Source organism: Phallusia mammillata, chromosome 5, assembly GCF_965637545.1.
Source record: "Phallusia mammillata chromosome 5, kaPhaMamm4.hap1.1, whole genome shotgun sequence".
NCBI lineage: Eukaryota > Metazoa > Chordata > Ascidiacea > Phlebobranchia > Ascidiidae > Phallusia > Phallusia mammillata.
This window is the reverse complement of record NC_137256.1, coordinates 3228631-3254472: the sequence shown is the minus strand read 5'-3', so window position 1 is coordinate 3254472 and position 25842 is coordinate 3228631. Positions and strand designations below refer to the sequence as shown.

General features: G+C 37.1%; 4 protein-coding genes across 5 annotated transcripts; 2 read left to right on the top strand and 2 right to left on the bottom strand.

Annotated features, from left to right (window-relative positions):
* Positions 1–2416: 2416 nt before the first annotated feature.
* Positions 2417–5623, top strand: LOC145228086 (creatine kinase U-type, mitochondrial-like). The gene is made up of 7 exons (XM_080093067.1): positions 2417–2629; positions 2978–3116; positions 3444–3680; positions 3980–4191; positions 4257–4328; positions 4643–4794; positions 5331–5623. Exons 1-7 carry the CDS (start codon positions 2417–2419, stop codon positions 5521–5523), a joined length of 1218 nt encoding a protein of 405 aa, XP_079949193.1. The 3' UTR covers positions 5524–5623.
* Positions 5624–6089: 466 nt separating this feature from the next.
* LOC145228061 (ceramide-1-phosphate transfer protein-like) lies at positions 6090–11041 on the bottom strand. 2 transcript variants are annotated; one of them, XM_080093040.1, is made up of 7 exons: positions 10749–11041; positions 10635–10684; positions 9529–9692; positions 8606–8786; positions 7617–7765; positions 7369–7545; positions 6090–6700 (listed from the first exon to the last, which is right to left on the bottom strand). In XM_080093040.1, the coding sequence occupies exons 1-7, from the start codon at positions 10930–10932 to the stop codon at positions 6673–6675; spliced, it is 933 nt and encodes a 310-aa protein (XP_079949166.1). In that variant the 5' UTR covers positions 10933–11041; the 3' UTR covers positions 6090–6672. The 2 variants fall into 2 exon arrangements, with proteins under 2 accessions (XP_079949166.1, XP_079949167.1); XM_080093041.1 differs by lacking the exons at positions 10635–10684; positions 10749–11041 and adding an exon at positions 10108–10350.
* Positions 11042–12546: 1505 nt separating this feature from the next.
* Positions 12547–20366, top strand: LOC145228060 (choline dehydrogenase, mitochondrial-like). Its single transcript, XM_080093039.1, has 11 exons — positions 12547–13223; positions 13861–14029; positions 14128–14387; positions 14459–14655; positions 14891–15050; positions 15276–15388; positions 15677–15850; positions 16092–16239; positions 17915–18021; positions 18508–18633; positions 20052–20366. The coding sequence occupies exons 1-11, from the start codon at positions 13127–13129 to the stop codon at positions 20235–20237; spliced, it is 1737 nt and encodes a 578-aa protein (XP_079949165.1). The 5' UTR covers positions 12547–13126; the 3' UTR covers positions 20238–20366.
* LOC145228063 (small ribosomal subunit protein mS25-like) lies at positions 20015–21926 on the bottom strand. Its single transcript, XM_080093042.1, has 4 exons — positions 21634–21926; positions 20904–21010; positions 20753–20840; positions 20015–20624 (listed from the first exon to the last, which is right to left on the bottom strand). Exons 1-4 carry the CDS (start codon positions 21837–21839, stop codon positions 20408–20410), a joined length of 618 nt encoding a protein of 205 aa, XP_079949168.1. The 5' UTR covers positions 21840–21926; the 3' UTR covers positions 20015–20407.
* Between the last annotated feature and the right edge of the window lie 3916 nt (positions 21927–25842).

Sequence of the window (25842 nt, the reverse complement as noted above, 5' to 3'; positions counted from 1 at the left end):
AGGGCTATTAGGGTTGGGGTAAGGTGTTATCAATAAAAGTTTAAAAAAGTAACTATAAAACTCAGTTCCTAATGTAAAATTTACAAAAACTTAGTTCCCAACGCAACCCCTCTTTGACTGCGAAATAAATAATTCAGCCCTTTGCGCCACCTAGCTGTACCCAACCAAATATATCGTTACGTTATTTTTGTCTCGCTTCGGTGAGTATGAATAAAAACTATTCTTGCGCCTTTTGTATGGAGTCCCAAATAAAAGGTATTGTTTTCCTGTTTACCAATTTTAGGTAAATAGCCCAACGCATTTTCGCAACAACAAATATCATTTTAGTTTTTACATAAAGAAACGGATAGAACAGATGATCTTCTTGTTGTTGCGCAGAGACGACGCCGGAAAATCCCCAATCCACAAAAATGAAAATCCTGATTAACTGATCCTGAGATTTTAATTAAATTCTGAAATACCAACCAATGTTTTAACCTACGTTTCTATAAATTTCTCCAAAGCTTCTTTGGCTTTTAGCAACTTTACTTCGATCTGCATCTCTGTAACAGGCATAGCAAATAAACGGCGTTTAGTTGGTTAAGTTGGTTAATCATAATCAGATGCAGGAAAAATGTTGTAATCCGACAGTTATAAAAACGTTTGTGGATGATTTAGGAATTCAAAAATGTGCTGGGTTTGTGGTGGGGTGGAAGTTTTCTATCTATACCTAAGCTACAACATTTTTCGTAAAAATTCGCACCACAATCAAATATCAGGCCACATTTTCCAAATATTAGGCCACATTTCCAAATCATTTACGACACATATGTCATCTAACAGTGCCGGAAAAACACCAGTAAACACAATATAAAACCATAGATAAAAAAAATAATTAAAAGTTTTTTCCGCCAAATAACAACGACACCGTAAATTGATATTGCATGTATAAAACAGTTTTAAATACCATATTTCGCAGATGATGGCCACATGTGGCGGTGCGAAGAAGGTGTTGGTGGAACCATATGAGAGAGTCCAAAAATGTAACAAACCGTGTGAGAGAAACAGGGTGGGATTGGGCTGGGAGAGCTACTAACACCGTAGCTCACGGCAACCCCACATTTAGCTAAATGCCGATAAGTGGCGCACAGGGTTGAATTGTTAATTTTGCGGTTAAAAGACATAAAAAATCTGATCGGGATTCGTCCCCGGGAGTGTCCTGGGTTCGAACCCCGTGAAAAAAAAATTGTGAAGTAAGTTTTCAAAAATTTCTTAGGATCAAAGTTTTTGAGTTTGTTTGATTCAAGTTTAAATGATAATACTCTACCTCAACCCTATAGCCCTAGCCGTCAGCAGTTTTAGAGATACCGTTTCAAATGTGCTCTTTGCGCCACCCATCGAAAATTTGCGAAATGTGCGGCTGACGTGAGTTATGGTGTTAGCATGTTCCGCTTTGACAAGAAAAGAAGCCCCCGAAAGACTAAACTAACAAACTTGTCTGTTTAGAGTTAGACTATTGTTTTGTCGTTATCTACCAATTTTTTGTATAAAATTAACTCATTCATGCACTTTAAATAAGGATTAAAATAATGGGTTACCGTAAAAAGGATACATATTTAAACATTTAAAAAAATAATAAGCTTACAATAAAGAACAAGGCGAGATGTATAGATTTTGATTGACAGCAAGTAAAGTTCATTCTGACTTTTTAATCATAAGATTTCCCTGCAACGATAAAGACAAACTGCAACATGGTGACTATGACCAGTTTCACAAAAAACTTAATATTTTCCCACGCGCTTAAGACTATATTACATGAAAATATACTGTTTTGGTTCAAAACAATGCGTATGTGTAAAATTTAAAGTGGAAATATACACAGCAAACTTCAGGGGGGGAACTTCAGTATTATATCCAACCCACGTAGTTAAATATGTAAAGAACTGTCACAATTTCAGGTATATGACCATCTGACTTTGGGAAACCTATTAATAATGTGAAACGTATGGCAAATGTGCTGACTTGAGGGACCACGAAGGTTACACAAACCGTTTGTTCTGCCCCCTAGTTAAACACCCTTGTACGTGACTTCACATGCCGATTTAATGGCAGACAAAACTATAACGTGGCCTAAAAAACGAAAAAAATGCTTAATAAAAGCAATCAAACTGATTGTTTGATTTTAGATACAGTTTGGAGCAAAGTTTTGTGTATTAGTTTAGAAAATTCCAACTTTAATTTTTTTTCGCAATTTTTGTTGTTGGTTTTGCGGTTTATACAGTCAATTATTAACGCGACAAGGGCAGACAAATACCATTGTTTCATCGTTTGTTCGATCAATGCAATTTGACACAATTTTAAATTAGTCGAAGCAAAGTGGCTGCTTTGGTGTATTTGGGAAAAAAACCTCGAACTTTAGTTAACGCGATAGACAAAGATGTTTTCCAAAAAAGTTGGTGTTGCGGTTGCGGCAGCTAGTTCAGCAGCTTTGTGGTACAAAACAAGGGAACAACATGTTGCTGGAGCTCGTTTGCCACCGACACGAGAATTGAAATATCCACCAGGGGCCGACTTTCCTGACCTTAAGAACCATCACAATATCATGAAAAATCATCTCACTCCTGGATGTTATGCTAAGTTAAGAGATGTGGTAAGTACTAACAGTAGTCAAAACGTTACGTTTTTACAGGGGTGTTAAAAAACAGGTTAAATCAGAGCTTATTAACCAGTATGTCCATCTATGCTTGTTTCGAAAAATTAAGTAACCTTGTGCACATTTTTTTCATACCAAATATCAGATTATTCTAAAATAAGACACGACGTGCATGGTCACATTTGGTTAACAATATATTAGTTTTGGTCAAACCATAAGTTTTGTTCTTATGATTTGAATTTTTGCGCTTTGTACAAGTCTAATGAATGGACATTTAGGTGAAACATTTGTGTGGTTTAATCATGCTTCTGCGTATGATTGTATTTTTTTTATTTTTGTAATTAGACAACTCCAAATGGTTTCACATTGGACCAGTGCATCCAGACTGGTGTAGACAACCAAGGGCATCCTTTCATTAAAATTGTTGGACTAACCGCATGCGATGAAGAAAGTTACGAGACTTTCAAAGACCTATTTTACCCAGGTGACAATGAACCGTTGCCGTTAACTAATCTAACTGATGTACATCAGTAGTTATAATTAACAGCTATTGTAGTAATGAAAAAATAAGCAACGTTTGCATTGATCATTTTTTGATAAAATTATGGTTATTATGTGCAATAAACTAACAATAATAATATGCTTGTTGGTACGTTTGGAAAATTTTGTTACCTAATTTTCCGTTCCGAAAAACACACATTTTAAGAATGCCCTTCCCTTTTGAATTGACAGGGTTATCTTATAATTTTGGCTTTAAGGCAATAGAAAACAAAAGTCGAGAATATTAAGTTACTGTATTTTTTTCTGGCAGTAATAAAGGAAAGACACAACGGCTATGACCCAGAGGTCGACACCCATCCCATTGACCTTAACCCGGCCCATATCAAAGGTGGCAAACTCGACGAAAAATATGTTCTTTCGTCACGTGTTCGAACTGGCAGAGCAATCCGAGGATTACCTCATCCTCCTGTTTGCTCCAGAGCCGAGCGACGTGAAGTTGAAAACATTGCCATCGCAGCGTTTCAAGGCTTATCTTCGGATTTGTCCGGTAAGAGGTCTGTCAGCCACATATTTGTTAGGATGGGCCAAAACCGCAAGTGTTCTGAGTGGCCGAACACCGAGTATTAACGTGAGATGCTCGTCCGAGCACTCCCGGTGTATTGTGACGTCACAAACATTTCCAATTCCAGGCTAGTTTTATAGCTTTCCAAGGTCCCTTACGTCACCAGCGGCGTATTAAGCTTACAGGACCCGTGTTTTTCCACCATCTAACGCATATATATATAACCGAGTACTCGGCTTGGCCTAATCCCTCATATTTATCCAAAAACAAATATTTTACCGCAGGTCAGTATTACTCGTTAAAGACGATGTCCGAAGCGGATCAGGACAAACTGATTGAAGATCACTTCTTGTTTGACAAACCGGTCTCACCCTTGCTCACAAGCGCAGGAATGGCTAGGGACTGGCCGGACGCTCGTGGAATTTTCCACAACGACGAGAAAAACTTCTTGGTATGGGTGAACGAAGAAGACCATCTTCGCCTTATCTCTATGGAGGCAAGTCAAATAGTTTTTGTAATTTATGTACGATATGTAATTGTAAATCTGTTGTTGTGTTGCAGAAAGGCGGTGACATGAAGTCTGTGTTTGCCCGCTTTTGCAAAGGCGTCAACCAAATCGAGAAAGTTGTTGGGGTATGTATGGTTTATACTTAGGAAAACACAGTACTATCAAAGACGGGATTTGTTTGTTACGAATTCGTTTTGGTACAACATTTTGTCAAGGTAAAACTACGAAAATCTTTGAGGCTTGGAAAAAACAAATATAAATTAGAAAAATTAGTCAACGAAATTGTGCTATCTAACAAATTGTATCTTTTTGTTGTTGTGTTTTTGGTAAAGGCTGTTGATCACAAACGCTGTATTTGCAAGCCAGGCGTAGCAGCTTAGTGCACAATGTTTTGTAAAAGCACTATCACTTGCCTTACAAGTGTGGTATTAACCTTTAGGAAATCGGATGGGAATTTCAGAAATCAGAAAACCTTGGTTACATTCTTACCTGCCCATCAAACTGTGGCAACGGACTGAGATGCGGTGTCCATGTCAAGCTACCCCTGCTTAGCAAGGACAAGCGATTCAATGACATTCTTGACAAACTGAGGTTAGAAAACTTTGCTGTTAAACATATTTCATGGTATTTTGTTGTATTGAATCACACCCTTTTTCCTAACACGGGTGGTTAGATTCTAGCGTCCCTCGACTGGTTTCACCAATGTTACCCCCTGCCGTGTTATACTGACAAGTGACAGTGCATCAAACTCTCTGGTAAGCCCCTGCCACACAACGCTTTATAATACGTTCAGTGGTGGGATTAATTTTTTGTCAGCCGGTTCTATCACAAACGTCATATATTTCGGCCGTTTCTGTTACAAAAAGTCCATTGACAGTAACCAGTAATGCTAACCGGTTCGCTGATCTTATAAAAATCCGTGAGACGGTTCTATAGAACCTGTGCGAACCGACTGAATACGATGTAGCTGCAAGTGCAGAATCATCCACCAGCTGTGCCATCCTCTAGTTTTCGCTCCATAACATTTAACATTGCGCTGCTATTTCCGGCTTGTTGATTGTTCAGTGCAAATGTGTCGTTATGTATAATATACAGATAATAATAACAACTCAACTCTATTGTTCAAGACTACAAAAACGCGGCACTGGTGGAGTCGACACCGCAGCTGTTGGGGGCACCTTCGATATTTCGAACCTGGACCGACTAGGCAAGTCCGAAGTTCAACTGGTGCAAGAAGTCATTGATGGCGTCAATTTGCTGGTGGAAATGGAAAAACGTTTGGAGAAGCGCGGCAGCATTGATCGTCTTATGCCGAAGTAACTGCTGCTCGAGGATGTTCCAGTTTTAGGATGCAAATTTGAATTGATACAATAATTTATTTAACACTGGTGATTTGTCGATAATAAACGAGTGCAAACCATATTGTGCTTAAAGTTTGGTCCTATGTAGCATTGCCAGAGTAAACTGTCCTATAACGAACACTGAAGAGTTTGGTGTGGTTGGAAGTTAGGAGCGATTCTAGAAACGTTTGGGGATCGCACTGGGAAATTAGGTCGAGCTACTAACACAAGAACTCACAGTAGAAAAGTTTGCTAAACACCAGTAGATGGCGTAAAGAGCGCAGATTTTAAATAACAGTGAGACTGGAAAAGGGCTAGGAACTAAATTTAGCATCACGAACTAGGTTTTAGTTTAATTTTATTGTTATTACAAATCCTCAGCCCAACCCTAATAGCCCTAACCGTCAACATTTTAAATATTTGCAAATGCTCTTTGTGCCACCCAACTACATTTTGCAAGCTTCTCTACTGTGAGTCCTTTGGTTAGTAGATCTAGCGGGGAATTGAGGGACCTCCTGTATATGACATTGTACAACAACCCAAAAGCAAACTGGACTTAACATTTTATTGCAACTGCAAAAAACTGTTACAGCCGAGAGCATGTAAGCTTAAATCATTCTTGTCAACTTAAGGCGGGTTATGCAGTGCTTACAGTGTTTGATTAAACAACTTTGAAAAAACAAATTGTTGGACATTACTGTGAGAAAGTAATGCCTAACCATTAAATAAAAAATAATCACCTAAAAGCACACCGTAGTACATAAAAATATATCGCAACAATAAAGAACAAGTAACATATCAATTGCAGAATATAAAACAATTACATAAAATTTTGTTAACAGCTTCACATTAGGAATGGCAAAGGCAAGATTTATTTTGATAAACAGTTTTACCGAAAATTTGTATTGTGGTGTTATGGCCGAAACAGAAAGCATTTTGACATTTCGTGTAACAAACAACAATATACTGCACAAAAAACGCATCCTTGACCCTTTTGTGGAAGTCTCCTAACAAGTCATTGTGTAATTCATGTGTACATAACAAATGTTGATATTGCACAGCTCCAAACAACACCGAAGTCTCATGCAACACAGTGAGTTCCACATCGTACAGTTGTTTAAATTTCATTTTAGGGTATTTCCAGAAGGTCAAATTTGCTGCAAACAAGAGAATAATTGAAAGTAAAAAAATTAATATGTTTGATCAGTTGCTTTTTTATAATGTTATACCCAGTTGTAAACATAGTTAAAACTGTGTACTTGCGAAATCGACAAACCAAGTCACAACAAGTGGGACACGGTTGAAAGTTTATACAAGTGTATATCACATGTTAAAGTATAAGTTATCCAACATAGGTTTTAATTTCTTTAAATATGTGGGCACTGTAACGCCAGGTGTAATTTTGTCAAAGAGTGACTACACCGATTGTTTGACTTCCCAGCAAATGCTATATAATGTGATAGTAATAATATATTGTGGTTATCTTTCCACAAATACAGCTTTTTAACAAAGACTGTTTGAGTAATATCCATACCAAAACTCAAAACTTAACCTGGGCCATGTCACCACCTACAAACTTAGTCCTACAATATATCACACTACAATTGTGGGCGATATTCTAAACTATAACCATCATGAAAAAAGTTTAATAACAAAAACACCTTGTCAGCTGCTGCTTATAACTTTTAGATTATTATTTGCGATCTTAGAGGTCTATAAACAATTTTTAAGCTCGTTTGAAAATGAAAGAATGGTCTCAAAGCCATGTTGGGAAGATATCAGACACTTAATTAGACCTCATTCGAATAAACCCCAGAATACAAACCTATAAAGTGCTTCAGAATATTCAAACACTGCATCCATGCTTTGTGAGCAAACATCCATGGTCGACTCTATTTCCTCCCTTGATAGGTCTTGACACATTTGTTTGATAAAGGTTTCACGATCTGGCAACATGTATACAGCGACACCTACAGCTTTTTGAACAATCCATGGATGATACCTATTACAAAAGGATTGGTTCTGTCCCGTTCTTATTATTTTGCACAAAACAGCTTGAAGACCACTTCTTACTTGGACATCGGAGAGGCGTGGTAGGCATTGTATCCCATTACAGACACCTTCCCATCATCCTCATTTCTGGCGAGTTTACCAATAAGAATTAAAAGGAATTTTAAAGCCCGGTGCAACCTGAGGAGTGTTCTTGATCCAGAGGCTTTGACCTGTTTTTAAAACATGAAACAAACGTTTTTGTCACATTTTCAGCTCATAAACAAGTACTTTGCACAAACATAAACCAGATGTTACACTGAAACCAGAAGGGTGGCTTAATACGTTTTGCTATAGCACATACACTATAACCTATTTTGAAATGTTAATTTATTTCCCATGTTTATTTTGTATTGGGTCCCATATTAGCTAACATTTTTTATAATTTGATTTGATTCTGCAGGCAGAAACTCATGGGTCCCAAAAACTAAAAAAGGTTGAAAATGATGCATTTCAAGAAGTAACTAAAAGAAACTTATGTGGTATAAAGTGGTTGTGATCAGTACTGTGCCTTGAATTATCATGTGATGTAAAGTACAAACTGTCCAAATCTCATGCAATTCAGACATTGCTACAAAACTCAAAATGGCATACTATACAAACTGTCAAAACTTCATTTCACCCAGGTATTGTAAAAAAAATTACCAACTTTATAGGGTTAGTGGGGTAAATATATATATAGGAGTTACAGGGGGAAACACATTAATCAGCACCTATAAGCCAGTCTGCAGAGTGTGGCAACTGCATGCGCAAATTTTTGTTGAAAAAAAATTTTTGCACGCCAAGATTTGGGGTTTGCACATGAAAATGTTGCACCAAAGGCATTTACTTGGGCTGTCTTGACCTCTTTTACCTGCTTTGCGCCTGCTGAAATTGGTCTTGCACGTGAACTTACGGGTCGCGCACGCCGGACATGTAGGTCCTACACGCACGAGATCTCGTCGGGAAATGCCATGTTCTGCAGACTGGCCTATAAGTGCAACAAACTGTCCAAAACAGGAATCAATAATTACCTTTTTTGATGGTGCATCTTTGTAGTTTATCAGATCATTTTTCTTTTCATATGACATCATTTCTTCAATTGTGGCATAGTTTTTGCCCTCATTTGATTTCCGAAAATCCCGCAAAATTCCAACCTTGTCAACCACATCTGAGCTCACAAACGTAAATGCTTTACCCATTGAATTCAAAAATCTGCAAACAAAGCACACTATGAATTGTTGATGCAGTTACCGAGATAAGTTTTCAACAGAGGTATGACACTCATCATCATCAATATTTGCAAAAAAACACAACACTACACTTCCCAACTGGTACGATCGGTCATATGCATTACCATTTACCAAAATGCATTAATTACCAAAATTAATTGTTTCTTAATCTATAGTAATTTGTTTGATTTCCTTCAAGTTTTTTTTTACATCAACAAACTTTAGGAAGTAAGCACATGCTACTTGACTAAAAATGACACACAAATCATTCCATGTGTGCCACAATGTCTTATACGTTGCCAAAGTTTTGTGCTTTACAAAACTACCAGTACAATAACTCAAAGAATTTATATTCTTCCCAAAATGGCCAAATGGTTAGCGTAACAAGGTGTAAGTTCCCATTGATCTTGGCACTTGTGTGTTTTCCTCAGCCTCCCAAAAAACATGCCCAGATGTGACAAAAATGAAACAAACAAACATATGATTATCGGTTTGATCAGTTTAAAGCAATTATTTGCATTCCCTGCAATAGCATTGTTCAATGTACACAGACCAGTGAGAGCAATTTTTCTGCAGTTTCTTTCTTAGGCAGTTCTTGCACATACAGTACCAAATTACATAAAGAACTGCACCGCTTTTAAATTAACTAGATAAGGTACACTAAAATAAAAAGTGATAAACAAAGTTTGACCAAGCGATATCTAACAAATTCAAAAATATCTTACCTGATCAATTCTTCCCAGGCATCTAGATAGAGATCCATTTCAACTTGCTGTGCTTTGTCCGATTTCGCACATTTTTGAAACAGGTTTGACATGTTTGTGATAGAAAACATAGCTTTCTTGTCAGAGCAATCGACTTTAGTGCTGCTTGCCATTTTTCTGTTGCCCTAGAATAATAAAATATGTAAACTCTAAAAACTGCAATTATCTAAGTTCATCAGTGCATCCGCGGTCAATCTGATATTGTGAAATATGTTGCGTATTCAGTGAGCTCTGGTGCATTTTATTTAAATATAGAATCCGGAATAAATTTACTGAAAAACGCTGTTTGTTTAGTTAACCAACAATACCTCAATCCATAACTAATTAAAATAGTAAAAAAAAACACAACGAGACGAAAAAGTTGAGACAAGACAAGAAATAACGATGATTGACATTAGTAGCTGTTAGAACCACTGAAGCACAACGTTTTAGGTGTTGTGTCGGCCTACTAAGACAAACACATTCCCCTGCTTTTAACTTATCGTAATGGTAATTCCACTTATTTAACTAATACAAAAATCATTTGTTTATTGCACTGACCGGCCCTTTAAACGTTCACGGGTCGTTATGCTCAATTAGGTCAGTGTATTGCCCACTTTAGTGTATTGCCTACAAAACATTCTATCCGCTACAGGTTGTTTTAACAAAAGATGTTTACGTCATCGACTATCTGATTCAGCACTTTTCGGTAGCGAGCTTGAGTCAAAAACAAATCGTTGCGCCATGATTGCCCAAGGGGATTCATATTTTATTGGTTGGCCCATTGGCTGGAAACTGCAGGAAAAAACAGCATACGTTTCCAATGTTGTGTTTGGCTGTCATTGTAAACAGCTATAAGCCATTCTTCAAACTGTTATGAAGTCTCTAAAACATTTGCTAATTAACGCAAAAAATAAAGCGCTTCATAGACATCTCTAATATTTGTAAGACGGTCCAAACTTTTGTTAGTTTCTGGCTCATACAGACAGGAAACGTGTTAATGGATGTTGGTGCGTCTGCAAAAGCTTTGTTCCAAACATAGCCTATTTCACAGCAAATGCACCGCAATAACATGAACTTATTCATACCTCTTGGTTGCGGTCTGTCGTATCCACAAAACTTTGTAGAGGTTGACTGTCTGTCAAGCAGATTTTGCAGTAAAACGCCCAAAATATAGCAAAAAGTTTAATAGAAACGCTTACTTGAACACCTTTGAGCTGAAAAAAGAACTAGTAGTGCCAAAACAATAAGGACAGGAATCGCAATCCAATTGTTCATTCTTCGGTAATCGAAACAACGCAATAATATTGCCTTCTGAATTCCAGACCCGACGTGTGCGCAGCGCCTTCCTTGTACTCTCAACCACATTCGCAAAAAGTATGCCATTCGTTGGGAACAACACAACACTTCACAAAAAAACGTGCCGCAGTAACAGTCATCCAGCGAATTTGACAGAAGTGCTGGCACCGCTTTTCTTTAAACTTCGTCCTTCTGGAGACAAACAGTCCCATGACGCTTGCAATTAAAACGACCTTTGCCCTGTTTGTGTTTTGACATAGGCTTGTAAGCAAATAACAAGCAGGTAGATTGAGGTCGGTGGATTCTACAAGTCAACAAATTACATGTCTGGGTGAGGTATGTGGGTTGTTGAACGCTGAAAATTTTGAGTTGAATGAATTAATCTGAGAGGTCTAATTAATCGTCCTGTCCAGCTATACCCCATGATGTCTATAAGCTAATACAACGTTCTCTTAAATTTCTTCGGAAAAGCAAACCTTCTTATGCATAGCAATGCCCTGAGCGAAAATTAATTTTCTTTATTTCAATTTTCAACTAGCCTACAAATTGTTTTGAGCGCATTGCAACAAGAAAGCGACCGCATAAAAATGTAGGCCTAACTTGCTTATAGTTCCAAGTGGTGAAATATTCTGTTACATTGCTACGCAAAGACCACCTATATTGGCATTTCGAACAAAAATAGTAGGACATGTTGGAACCATAAAGCAATTTTATGGCAAGTTTTGTACTTATTGCACGAACTCATTAAGAAGGTTATAGCTTAGCCTACCTATACTGACATGGTATTGGGATCGCTGTTTTTCTTTACTAAAAGTGTGGGACAGGGGTTATATCTAACGATCATATAATAAATACAAGCCTCGTTTCATAACGCAATTGTACACGATTACGCCGGTAAAGGCTAATACGGTCGTTTTCGAATGAATGTATGAATGATGACTCGAGATATTTTTTTGCAGGTATTTTTGATAATTACAAGAAAATACTTAAATTTATTGGGTTGATCGTTTCTTGTTTAGTCGCTGACCAATCCAGCTGCCTCGTCAGTTGTTAAAAGAACACTCATTGGGCTAATTGCTATAGTCTAAATACGAAGTAGGCCTAGTGGTCGCAATGTGGTTGGTAGCTGCTAGTAGCATGCTATAAACATGATCGGTAAAAAATGAAACACCTTTTACATTGAGCCAAATACGTGGCCAAATAAGTTGCAATCGAGTAATTCGTAGGTTTTGTGCAAAGATACAACCTATGCAACATTTATCAATGATGAGCAAATACACTTAGCATGATAAGACCGGGACCACACTTATATTTAAGAAAAGTGTACTTAATTACTTTCTTGCGTACTAATTCGTACTAATTGCGGTCTATTAAATTAAAGTAAATTCGCAATTAATTCTAAACTAACTTAAGGTCGTGAAAGTAGCCTATTAGTCTAAAAGTTTAGCGGGACACACCTATTTCTGCAAGCCACCAACCCCTATTCAAAGGTCCGCATTTGGCTGGCGGGCCGCACACCTCTGGATGTGTGTAACATGTCCTAGACAAGAGTACTTAGATTATTTTGAGATGATTGCTTAATTCAATGAACAGAAAAAGGCATCTAAACTCTCTACAAGATGCAAAGTGGTCTTTCGCCACCGATTTTTTTTCTTCGTGTCAAACTGTTTCAAAGCTCTACGCGAGTTTTCGTTGATGGCAAACAGAGCAACCCGTTTTATGCCAGTTTGCAAAATGTATTTTGGTTTGTGATTTTCAAGGTAAAGAAAACACGACTTTTGTTTGAGTGGGAACTTAATTAGGTCTAATTGCGTCGTCGTACAAATAATCTGGGTCTAAGATATTTTTACCGATCGAAGAGTAGATTTGACATGCTTAGGGGCCTCGAGGGAAAAATACGTAAGTAAGGAGTATGGGACCGTTGCATTATAGGAACCTTAAAGGAGAGTTTATCTTTCTATTCAGAAAACAGGAGCAAGTACAAAAGACCAAAAAATAAGTTTTATGGTTGAGCTGCTGACACGTCAGGTCCAGATACAGCATAAGTTTGATAGGTGGTGCAAAGAGTTGAATATACGACAACATTTTTAGGGATACACCGTTTTAAATGGATTTTTCATGCTTCATGGAATTAACTGAGCATAGCGCAGATGTACAGAACAGACGTAACGGATCATTGATTTTATGTTTTCATTGCCGGGAAAGCCCCGTTGCTTTATTTCGATTTTCCAGTGTTCGTCGGTTCTTTCTTGAAAAACGTTTTTATTTACAGGAGTAAAAAATGTTCAAAAACAATTTTATCCGCCTTTTAAGGAACCAAAATGCTTCCACCTTTTCAAGTGCAAGCGGCGAACATACACATGTTATTGTTGGAGCAGGTAGGGTTTTTTGCCATTGTTTATTTTTGTTTCGTTGGTAAATGTTTTTTAGATGACTATTATTTCCATCAGTGTGTCAATCCGGTGCTAGCAAAATTTATAGCCAAAACAGTCATTGCTGAAGTATTTCATATTTTTTGAGAACAAAAAGGGACAACATTGACCTGAATCAGTAACATGTAAAATTAATTTCACTTGATAAGCAAAAGTTATGTATAATGCGTCCAATAAGCTGAAAACAGCTGTGCAACACCAAACCGCTACAAAGCGCAATATAATGAACACAATGGGCTAAATGTGCTGCAGGCATTATGTGACTGTGGTTCGTGCATTGTTATTGGGGTGTACATTGAGGTGACCAATAAAGCAGACTCAGAAACTGATGCTAATGTTGGGAAAAGATGGAGTTTGTCATTTTAATAAACCACCAAAGCACTGCTGGATAGGTTTAGGCTCATTGGGTAGGTTTGGAAAGAATACACACAAAATTGTAACTACATGTGACTGTACCGTTTGGAATACTATTTCATTGTTGGTTCTGATTGAAAAAAATGTGATGGACTATGCACGCATCCACATCAGTGTATTTTAACTGTTTACCCTATTTGCATTAATTGTAGCTGATTAATATTAACAGGTTCAGCAGGTTGTGTACTTGCAAATCGACTGACTGAAAATCCTAATAACAGAGTTCTGCTGTTGGAAGCTGGTCCAAAAGATCGAGTTTTAAATTCACTCCTCTTGTCATGGAAAATTCACATGCCTGCTGCTTTAACTTACAATTTGTGCAACAGCAAATATAACTGGTAATGTTAAAATTTTTGAATCAAATTTAGAAAGGTTGCATAAAAAGCAGTACGAAACATGACATTGTTTCCCTTCTCTACAAACCCTGTTGCTTCAGGTACTATAACACAACGCCACAGAAGCATGTCAACAACAGAATAATGTATTGGCCTAGAGGTCGGGTATGGGGAGGATCATCATCATTGAATGCAATGGTGTATATAAGAGGCCATGCCTTTGATTATGATCGTTGGGTGTCAGAGGGTGCCAAAGGCTGGTCATATGATGAAGTACTACCATACTTCAAAAAGGCACAGACTCATGAATTAGGTGAAGACACATATCGCGGTGGAAATGGGCCATTACATGTGTCTGTTGGTAAGAATTACATTTTGTCCTTCTTACCAAGTGTTCATATTTTTGATGTTTTTTTGTCATTTACTTTTAAGGAACTCAAGAAAATCCCTTGTTTCAAGCTTTTTTGAAAGCTGGGCAAGAAGCAGGTTACCCTCTCACTTCAGATATGAATGGTTTTCAACAAGAGGGTGTTGGAAAAATGGACATGACTGTGCATGAAGGAAAGCGTTGGAGCACAGCATCTGCATATCTTCGACCAGCCCTCAACCGCCCTAATCTTCATACTGAGGTAAATTTTTGCATCTGTAATGTATACAGTAGTCTTTCACAATGTCAACACACTTTTATGGTACATGCTTTTTGTATATGTGTACAAAAAATGACCTCTTTTACACAAAATTTTGTACTATGGGACCGCTTTTTATTGTCACATAATTATTTGTGAAAAAGTGTATGTTTCTTTTTCATGGAAATATAACAGTATCTTTTGTAACCCATTTTTTGTCATTTGGTGTTTTGAGCAGGTCAATTGTTTAGCAAACAAGGTTTTGTTTGATGGCCTAAATGCAATCGGTGTCGAGTACATTCAAAGTGGCACAGTAAAGCAGGTTTTTGCCTCCAGTGAAGTAATTTTATGTGGTGGAGCAATTAATTCACCACAACTTCTTATGCTATCTGGTTTGGGTGAGTTCAGTTTTTGGCGTTAATGTTTGTTTTTTTGCTTTTCTTTTCATTGTGTGATATTTTCTTTTCCTCGCAAAGTAAACAACACAACTGCATGCTTGTGATATGCTTGATGTATTAACACCTCTTTTTAACTCAATCACTTTGGACTGAAGTGGCATACGATTAAACACCAGTTTTTGTTTTCATATTTTTTCACTTTTTTTCCTCTTCATGCATGGCAAGGTGATGCTGATGATCTGAAAAAGTTGGACATTCCAACTGTTGCACACCTACCTGGTGTTGGCCAGAACCTGCAGGATCATTTAGAACTTTATGTTCAGCATAAGTGCAAGAAGGTTTTCTGTAGTGCATGTTGATTTGTAGCACTAACTTTCATATGTTTTTTGTACTTTTTCTATCATGCAAACATACTTTTTAAGAGACACAAGTAGCATGAATACTTTAAAACAGTAAACAACAGTAGTTATAGATATTCCTTTGTGTGCATGTAAAGCTTCGTTTTTAAAGTATAATTGGATATATACATATATTAGTAAATGACAACTTTAAATGATTGATTTTCATAGTAATACATTTGTAACAGCAACTTTTCATGCAAAACCTAAATAATTTCAATTTTTCAGCCTATTACACTGTACTCAGCCCAACAGCCATTCAACATGGTTAAAATTGGCTTGGAGTGGCTTACTAAGCAAACAGGCCTTGGTGCCTCATCTCACTTGTGTGCTGGTGGTTTTATCAGAAGCAAAGGTGGTTTGACCCATCCAGATATTCAATTCCATTTTCTTCCTTCACAAGTAAGACAATTCAAACACTTTGTTGTAAAAAAATTCATTTCATGTTACAAAAATATCCTTGTTTATTCCTTGTTTAAAAGTATCAAATTTAACCATTTAAATAGATAGGGTCAGCTACTTGCAATGGCCACTAGTAGCTCCAGCTGATCCATTTTTGTTTCCGTCATTGTTATTTGAATGTACGTAACTGATTACTTACTGCGCGCGAACGAAATGAAATAAATGAATGAATATTGTTTAGGTTATTGACCATGGCAGAAAAGCATCAGAATGTCATGCTTTTCAAGTTCATGTAGGAAGTTTACGAGCAACAAGCAAGGGTTGGCTAAAACTTCAATCAAGGGACCCTAATGTTCATCCAATTATTGAGCCAAATTACTTGGAGACAGGTTTGTGTAAACAAATATTTCTTGTGCTAGTTGAGCTTATCAGTTAAGTATGGTGGATTAAGTAAGTTATAAGTGTTGCTTCATAGGAAATGTTAGTCCCAGGTCAAGTTTGATCATTAGGCAAAAACAAGTTTTTTTGTCACTGTTTCTATACTCAGGGTGTTGACGGATATTACAGTTTTAAATAATGGATGTTACAGCCAGACATGGGGTCGAATACACGCGTCCTGTATTCGAATACTTTACGAATACCTGCATGACTGTATTCGAATTCATGAATACTTTGGTGATTTTTGAGTGACAGCAATTCGAATGGTATTCGAATAAAACGAGTCAAGTATTTGTATTCATGAATTGTTGACCAAACTACAACGACATGTCATTCGAATACTATTCGAATAAACCAAACCATGTATTCGTATTCATGAATACTTACACTCTTTTTGAATTTCAGCAACTCGAATTGTATTCGAATAATGCCAGTAAAGCATTTGTATTCACGAATTGTTTCGTAATGTTAAGGTGACAGCAATTCAAATTGTATTCGAATAAGACGGTTCAAGTATTTGTATTCATGAATAGTTGACCAAAAAACAACAACGTGTAATTCGAATACTATTCGAATAAACCCCAAGTGTGTACTCGTATTCATGAATACTTCCTTCCTTTTCAGATGTAGCAATTCGAATTGTATTCGAAATAATAGTTCTAGTTATTTGTATTCACGAATTGTTCAGTCGTTGTAAGAGGCCAACAATTCGAATAGCATTCGAATGCACGATTCGGGTATTCATAGTTGTGGAAAATAAAAGAAATAAAAGCGCCCCGAAACTCAAATGGTATTCGAACAAAAAGTAACATTTGGGTTTATGAATTGCAAATTTATTGGTGAAAATGTAAACCAATGAGCTTTGTTTTGCCACATTAGCTTGACTGATGTAATTAACATGTGATTTTTGCTTCATAAACACGCTATGTGCTGAGAACAAACTAATGTTGCAAGTTTTATAACACAATTCCATTTATGTAACGTCACAGACAAACTCCTATGTGTCATTGTTTCATAACATAAACAAAACTTGTCAAATCAGGTCACAGATCATTGTCAATTTGAATTGTATTCGAATCTATTTGGCAAAAATATGTGGCAACATATTCTCGATTACTCTTAGTCTGGAGGTAATTGACAATTCGAATTGTATTCGTAAAATGTAGTCATGTATTCGATTTTACGAATTGTTACGTTGCCAAAGACTGACAACAATTCGAATTGTATTCGTAAAAATGTAGTCATGTATTCGATTTTACGAATTGTTACGTTGCCGAAGGCCGACAACAATTCGAATTGTATTCGTAAAAAATTATCGTGTATTCGAATTTGCAAATTCTTAAGTTGTCAAAGACCTACAACAATTCGAATTGTATTCGAATGAATTAATTCAAGCTTTTGTATTCATGAATTGTTACTCAAAAATTAACATCAACAATTCGAATTGTATTCATGCACTATCGAATGAAAGCCAAAATCATTCGAATACAGCAGGAAGGTGGTAAAACCTGCATTCGAATACGAATGACGAATACGAATTGCCCCATGTCTGGTTACAGCAACTACAGCTAATCTCTATTCGCATCCACATCATGTAGTGACCAAATGTCTTGTATTTTTTTGCAGAGTCAGATCGGTGGGAATTACGTGAAAGTGTAAAGTTGACTAGAGAAATATTCCAACAGCCTGCATTTGATGAATTTCGTGGCGAAGAGTTTCAGCCCGGAAAACAAGTAAATCTCTGAAATGAACCTAATACCACCATATAGGCTGCAGTGTGCTTAAACCTTAAAGAACTAACACATTAAATGACTTGTTCTTAAATGTTAATTTTCACATAAAAAGTGTTGAATTTTACAAATTTAAATTTTGTTATTTTCACATAAAAAGTGTTGAAAGGCTTTATATCACAAATAGTAAGTGTTAGTCTTGTTTATTTGTGTAATTTTTATCCTCGGGGGAAGTTGGTAAAATTGGCAATGCCTGGGGAAGTTGGTAACTTAATGTAGTTCAACCTATGAGTTGTAGCAATGCTACTTGAATTTCCTAGTACATCATGTGTGGCAAAGGCTGATTTAAATCCCACATCCTTGTGAACACAAGGTGGTTGTGGTAACTACCCGGTCTAAAATCTGTTAATGGAATAAAGATAGAATGTCCATTTTTTTAAATATTTCGATTGAATTTTGTTTTATTCCGATGTAACTCCATTTTATCAGATCCAATCAGATGACGAACTCGATGCATTTGTGAGAGAAAAGTGTGACAGTGCTTACCACCCATCATGTACTTGCAAGATGGGATCCACTGATGATCCCATGGCAGTTGTTGACCCACAGTTGAAGGTGGTTTGTTACACATCTTTATTTAAAATTGTAAATAAACCAAAAAGGCATGAGGATTTGACACAAAATGTTTTTGTACCGACTTTTATCAAACAGCTGCTGTTGTTTTTATGATAAACATAATTACTCAAATGCTGCTATCCATAAACTACTTTCTTTGGTGCCCCATTTACTCGATTGTAACCCGCCCTCATTTATAAGCTGCCCTGGATTGTAAGTTACATGTTGAGGTTATAAATTATAATGTAAACCAGCATCAATTGCAAGCCGCACTCTGAGATGTTAGATACTATTGTTTCACAATACATATTTCTGTTTTTACTTAGTTTAACTATTTGCCCATTTTTGCTAGTTACATTGATAACTGTACCAAACAGAATGTATATCGACGTATAATCTGTATATGCATACAAATGTTGAACCCCAAATGGTTTAACAAGTTGGAGTGTAGAAATAATATCAGTATAAAATTAAAATGTAAGCTGCCCCCGATTATAAACAACACAAATGGCAGGTAAAAAAACAATATACGCCGTGGCCTATAATCAGGTAAATATGGTATACAGGTAACTTTGGGTCAAATATCATGTACTCACATTGTTTGTGAGTTAACTTGGGTTATGGGCTGGGCTGCTATACTTGCAATATATTAAGAATTGTCCATTTTGATTTTTTTCATTGGTGGAGTTTGTTCATGCACTTTTGGCATTCACAGCTGGTAGATATAGTCATGTACATAAAATATCTGTTTTGTTTGACCCAATAGCCCCAGCAGTTACTCAATTAGCTCATGAAGTAAAAATTCTGTGCTGTCTTACATGAGCATTAGTTAGTTATGGTGATCTGCTTGCATTGAGTATGGCTATTTTTGGAGATAATGTTAATGGAATTTTCAATAAACTAATGACCGCAGAAGCATTAATGGTGGCTGTATAAAATAGCTCACACTTTCAAACAGTTTAAGGTTACATATAAACTTGATGATAAATTAGTAGCGGAAAAATGAAATTGGTTCAAAAAGGGCCATAATTATGTATGTGTTAAGCCATACTGCTTGTTAAAAAGACAATAGCTTTGTGAATATGACTGCTTTTTATTGAGAAATGTACTGACTTGCCCTAGTTTTAACAAGTTCAGGTATTGGGAAGGCTTATTTTGCTGTGAATTTTAGCATCTTCTTGTGATTAGTTTTTTAAGTATTAAAAAATGTGAACCATACGTAGATGCCAGCCTGAATATGGGGATATCATGGTCACATAAATGCAAGCATACTGCATGATTACTGACATTATTTTAGTGTGTATTTTGTACCCCCAAAAAAACTTTTTCAAATAGTCTGTAGAAACTTTTTTAATTTTTCAAATAAGCACCACAAAAAAAATGCTATAAAACACTGATTTTAATATTTATTTGTTTAGGTCATTGGAGTAAACAATCTCAGAGTTGTTGATGCCTCTGTAATGCCCAGTGTAGTCAGCGGGAACCTCAATGCCCCAACAATCATGATTGCCGAAAAAGCAGCAGATATTATTGAAGAAAAAGAACCTATGTGTCTGCCTAAAACACCAGTATACATTCCACAAAATGTTGAAAACCAGCGGTAAAAGTTACACCTAACTGAATTTAAAAAACTTTTACCAACTCTTTCAAAATAAAGGTAGTTGTAAAAAAGCGGCAATCTGGTTTTAAAGTTGTGCTCATGTGAAACAATAAAGCTGGATCTTCGGTTTTTCTTTTCCTGGTGATGATTTGCTATAAATCCTCACTATCACAATCATACTATTTCCTCAATACCATTAGGATATTTTTTAGGATTATAGTTCCAATTTCTTTTTCCACTTATTTTATCCCGCTTGTCAAAAGGGACAACTTTGTTAGTTGACATGCAAGGTAGTTGGCCAAGTTCAGTGCAAATGCATTTTCTTGCAAAGTTTTTTCCAAAGTTGGCTGGGTTGGGTTCCATTGCTTTGTTTTCAAACAGCACCAATTCACTGCAAAGAAAAGGGCACATAACGCTTTTGATTTATTGTATTAGTTGAGTTTAGTTTACTCAATAAAAAAACTACAGGACCTTTGAATCCAGATAACTGGTTTTACCTTCATTAAAATATTGCCTTACCGTGGTTTTCCAAATGCCTTTTGAATATGTTGCAAAATCTGCAGTTGTGTCATGCCTTCCACATCAACAACAACTTTTTCACCATCATCTGCATGTAAAAACTTATTGTGTTTTTGCACTTTTTCCAAATAGCAAGTTTTCATGTATTTACCCAAGAAAAATGTCAGAAAAGGGGTTGGAGTTAGATTTTTAAGACAAAGAATCTGCACATTTGGATTTTTGTACTGTAGTTGACTGAAATTTAAATCTACAAGTTCTCTGCAAAAAAAGCACAATATGCATGTATAAACTAGAAGCAACTTTCAACATGTCAAATGTATTAAGTATTTACAATAGTAAGCCAAGTTTATAGAGCTTTTCTGGCAATTGTATGTTTGTTCCGATGTCCTACACCAGTCTGCATAGTATGACAGCTGCACCCACGATTTTTTTTTAACAAAATTTTTTGCACGCCAATTTTTGGGGTTTGCACCCGTAAATTTTGCACCAAAGGCGTCTAAATGGGCTGTGTTGACCTCTTACTTTATTTGCACCTGCTGAAATTGGTCTTGCACACGAACTTATGGGTCGTGCACGCGCGCACGCGGGACTTATAGGTACTGCACGCGCAAGATCTCGTCGGGAACTGCCATGTTCTGCAGACTGGGTCCTACACAGGTCGCTTTTATCAGGGTAAATAACATTCAGTGACTGAATGCGCATAGTACGGTGCACGATTAACAATGTATATCTGGCAGCAATAGCTTACATAAAGTCTGATATGTAAACTAAAATATTTGAACACCCACTCTCATAATACTTCATTGATCCTACCCAGTCTGCAAAGGTCATTTTGCTATGTATTTCATTACCTAGTAAAGTAAATATTTAAAATAACTCACTTTAATTCGTTGTCATTATAGTCACCAAAATGTATGGTAAGTATTTTTACACAATCCCGAAACACTATACCCTCTTCGAGATACTGTCGTGTTCTTATGATGGGATTTCTTCCCTTCATCATCAACTTCGCAGGTCTTTCGAGTTTCACTGTGGACGTCCTTGCCCCAATGGCTCTAAGTAACTTACCAGCAGTTAATAAAACCATCTCTGCTGTTCCAAAAGCAGATGAAGAGAACTTGGGAACCCTAAAACGATGCTAAAAACATCAGTTCAACAGAAACATGTGTTCAGTCATGCGTTAAGTTTATTAAGCGCACCAGAGCGTATTATTCTGGATTTTTGTTTATTAGAGCCTAACTGCCTTGGCACCGGAATTTTTTTTTGATGTACCGTAGTAATAAAAGAGTGCTAAAAACAATTTAGGGTATTAAAACAACCAAAACGTTGCTCTTTACCTTAGATTACAGTTAAAAATTTTACAACACTGACACCTTGCGGATATTTTACTGTCTCGCTTAGTGGAGGTCAACTTTTTTCCGAAATCCCCCCTATTCGATTATCATTTTGTTTAAACGTGCTTGCCTCTTGAGTAAAGATAGCCAATCAGATTCACGAAAGCTTCATTTAACAGTCAAATTTCATATCGATATCCACAAATTGATCGCTACAACAGGATGGATAGCAATGGTTTTCAACTGGGGTCCGCGACAACTTCTTAATTCGCGCACAAAGATATCGTTCTTCATATGTGACAAACCAGAATGCGTTCTGAACCCATTGTGAACAGACGTAAATTGTCAGCGGAAAACAACGTTACATCACAATGCAATGTGTCTTTCTTGTTGATTCCCGACGTCGCAACCCAAACGAAGGGGTTGAACTTTTGGTCCTGGACCGAACGTGGTTGCTATTTTAGGCACCATGTTTCGGTTGCTTGGTAATGAAAAAAAGGGCAAAAATACCTCAATTTAAAAGGCAAAAGGTTTGAGAACCACCAATGTATAGGATAATCTAAGTCTTAGATCAGTGGTTCTTAATAGTGATGTACCGAATCGGCTAAATTTCGATTCGGCCGAAACCGGATATTCGGCGGTTTTGGCGAATAAATTCGGCGAATCAACCGAATCATTTATGACGTCACGCGAAGTCGTACGCTACGCGTTTGACGTGAAAAAAATGTTTATCTACCAGGCAGCCAGTGCAAAATAGTTGTGTTTCGTCCTTAGTGGACCATAATAAGCAGAAAAGACACGTTTAACGCTTTAAATTTGTGTTCGTGAAAGATTCGGTTTCGGCCGAATCGCAACAAATTATTCGGCCGAAACCGAATCTTTGCAAAAATGATCGATTCGGCCGAATAAATTCGGCAAACCGAATATTCGGTACATCTCTAGTTCTTAACCTTTTTTCCATGTTGCACCCTCTTCAAATCACCAACCAATTTTCACACACCCCTGGGCAGGATTGGGTAACGAGTCCTATCAGTCGAGTCTCAAGTCACAAGAGGTACGAGTCTCGAGTCGAGTCAAATGGGGTTCGAGTCTCAAGTCGAGTCAAGGCAAGTCCCAAAAAGTTTTTGCAAGGAAAGGATAAAGGTTTAGATAGTTAATCTATTTGAATGGTTCATAGTTTTTGGTAAATCTTCCAAGCTGCTATACTATTCGTAACAAGTATAAGCTAAATCAGTTTTCCGACCAGTGGGCCATACAGCAGTTTGTGAGTACTGTACCGAATGTGGCGTAATAATTCCCTTTGTCTAGTAAACAATTATTTTGTCGTGAAAGCCAGCGTTACAGCGAAACTCAATATGTTTTAGAAAATAAATGTATTTATGCTTTCAAAAATAATTAAATTTATTGTGTACATGAAAAAAATCTATGGCCCTCGCTTGATGTCCGCGGAATTGGTTATATGGCCCACCGACGAAAATGGTTGCACACCCCTGCGCTAGAGCGTTTGTTCAGTAATATAAGCGCTTGAAAACGAATACTTGGTCTTGACATACTGCATTCCATTACCTTAACCCAAGCAATAAGTACAACCCTTAATGCCAGCGTAAGAAAGTTTGTGCATGCAGCAGCGACTTCGTTACGTTAAAATTAAGCAAAAATAACTTCGCATCGCACAGTAAATTGCTGCTGTTGTTTGGTTGAAGCCAACTGAACGGGTTATGTATTAATAATTATTAATTGTAAAAAATCCAAATCCGTTTTGTTGGTGAAATAACGATTCCGAGTCGAGTCTCTAATAAGACGAGTCCAAGTCAAGTCGAGTCTTTTCACAACTGAGACTCGAGTCAAGTCATTTAAAAAGGTGACTCGAGTCTCCCCATCACTGCCCCTGGGTTTTTTGTATTTATATAGAATAGACCTAACCAACCTTAATGATTCAGCATCCCCGGAACAGTTCTCGCACCCCTGGATAAGAACCCTGTCTTAGATTCTAAGAAAAGTTTGTTATGCTTAAACAATCGCCTTCTTTTGTTATCTGGGTCGGAAAAGATTTATTTTTCTTCTGAAATCAGCAAACAATTCCAAAAGAATGACCAAGACACGAGGTTTGCCCAAACCAGGGCCGATCAGTTGAGTTGCAATCATCGACTTAAACTGAGTATGACAGAAAGTTACTAGCGTACTACCTGAAATATTCCGCCTACACCTTGATGACGAACAGATCAAATGCAAAACGAAAGGAGACGGTTTCTATAAAGGCATTGCATTAAGTACTCTGCTTTAAACGAGGAAATGCAACACAAGTCTTACCAATTGTTGTGGTAACGAAAAGAAATAAACAACACGGGTACACGACTCGTAGTTACTGTCACACACGTAAACATACAATTAAGTTATAAACCACGATGCTAGTCCTTACCGTGGCATTGTTGAGCGACAGTATGTGTAGAATGAAGTCACGCTTCACGTGGGGGTGGAGATACACAACAGGACCACTGCGTTAACAAAATTCAAATTAAGCACCTTGGCTGAATGTACATGACAATTATTGTAAAGCAGAATGACATGACAAGTCATCACTATTAAATCCACAATAATTTTATTCCACTTTTTAAGAAACTAACTTTTAGCAGTCGTAAACACATATTTACAATCGATCACCAATAAAAAACACGACTTCAAATGCAACCGAGAAAGCAAAGTGCTCCATGGAAGACAGTAACGCAGCGGTTCCCAAACTGGGGTCCGCGGTCCTTTAGGGATCCGTGAGGCAATTTTGGGGGACCGCGAAGCGGTTGAAGTAATTCTATAATCTTATTTGGCGTCAGTTTGTGCCACTAAATAAGTTTAAATTAAAGTAGAATTGAGAATCGACTGTCTCCATTGCCAAACAATGACCTTTATTGAATGACAACTATCAAAAATGCAATTGTTCGCGCACAATCGTAATGTTTTTGTCCTGTTTGTGATGTCACATGCTGTCTTTGAATGATTGTTATGCGCAATTTTGCATAACTAGCTAAAATCCTGCAATCAACTTTCGTTTTTATGAAATACACATTCAGGCTTAAGGACCGCGAGCCCTCGAAATAATGGCAAAGGGACCGTTTTGAAAAAATAATGAAAAAGTTTGGGAACCACTGCAGTAACGAAAAGAACGAAACCACGTTACGTTATCACACAAAACTGGCAGTTAATTGTTACGTCACACAACGCAATAGATTGCAACACAAGTTGCAGTAAAGAAAATCGGGAATCAATAGAAATCAGCAATAACTGGAAAATAAGATGTAACGCAATTCCTTTGATAATTTTCCTTTCATAAATATGTGTTGCAGCTTTTAATCACTTCCTGCAATTGCACAAAAAGCAAAACGAATAATCTCAAGACCATTTCAAATCGTATCGTATTTTATTTTGTTCACGTGCACTTGAACGCGACAAGCATAGTAACTTATGACGGTACAATGACACGACAAACACAGGACACAGCTGCGAAAACCTAGCGGTTGAAAATACGCTAAAATAATACTAACAGATGGAGGGCAACGGTAAAAAACGCAGCAGCTGTACCTGGCAAAAAAGCGGGCCTGAGAGGTTGGAATCTCGTTGAAGAAACGAGTGGCGCTAACGGCAACGCGACTTGGTTTGACAACATGGGTGGATTCCAGCCGGTTGAATAATTGAAGGTAGGTAAACAACGACAACCAAAAAAGAAACCCTACCCAAATGGAATGATATAGCAACCAAGGAACA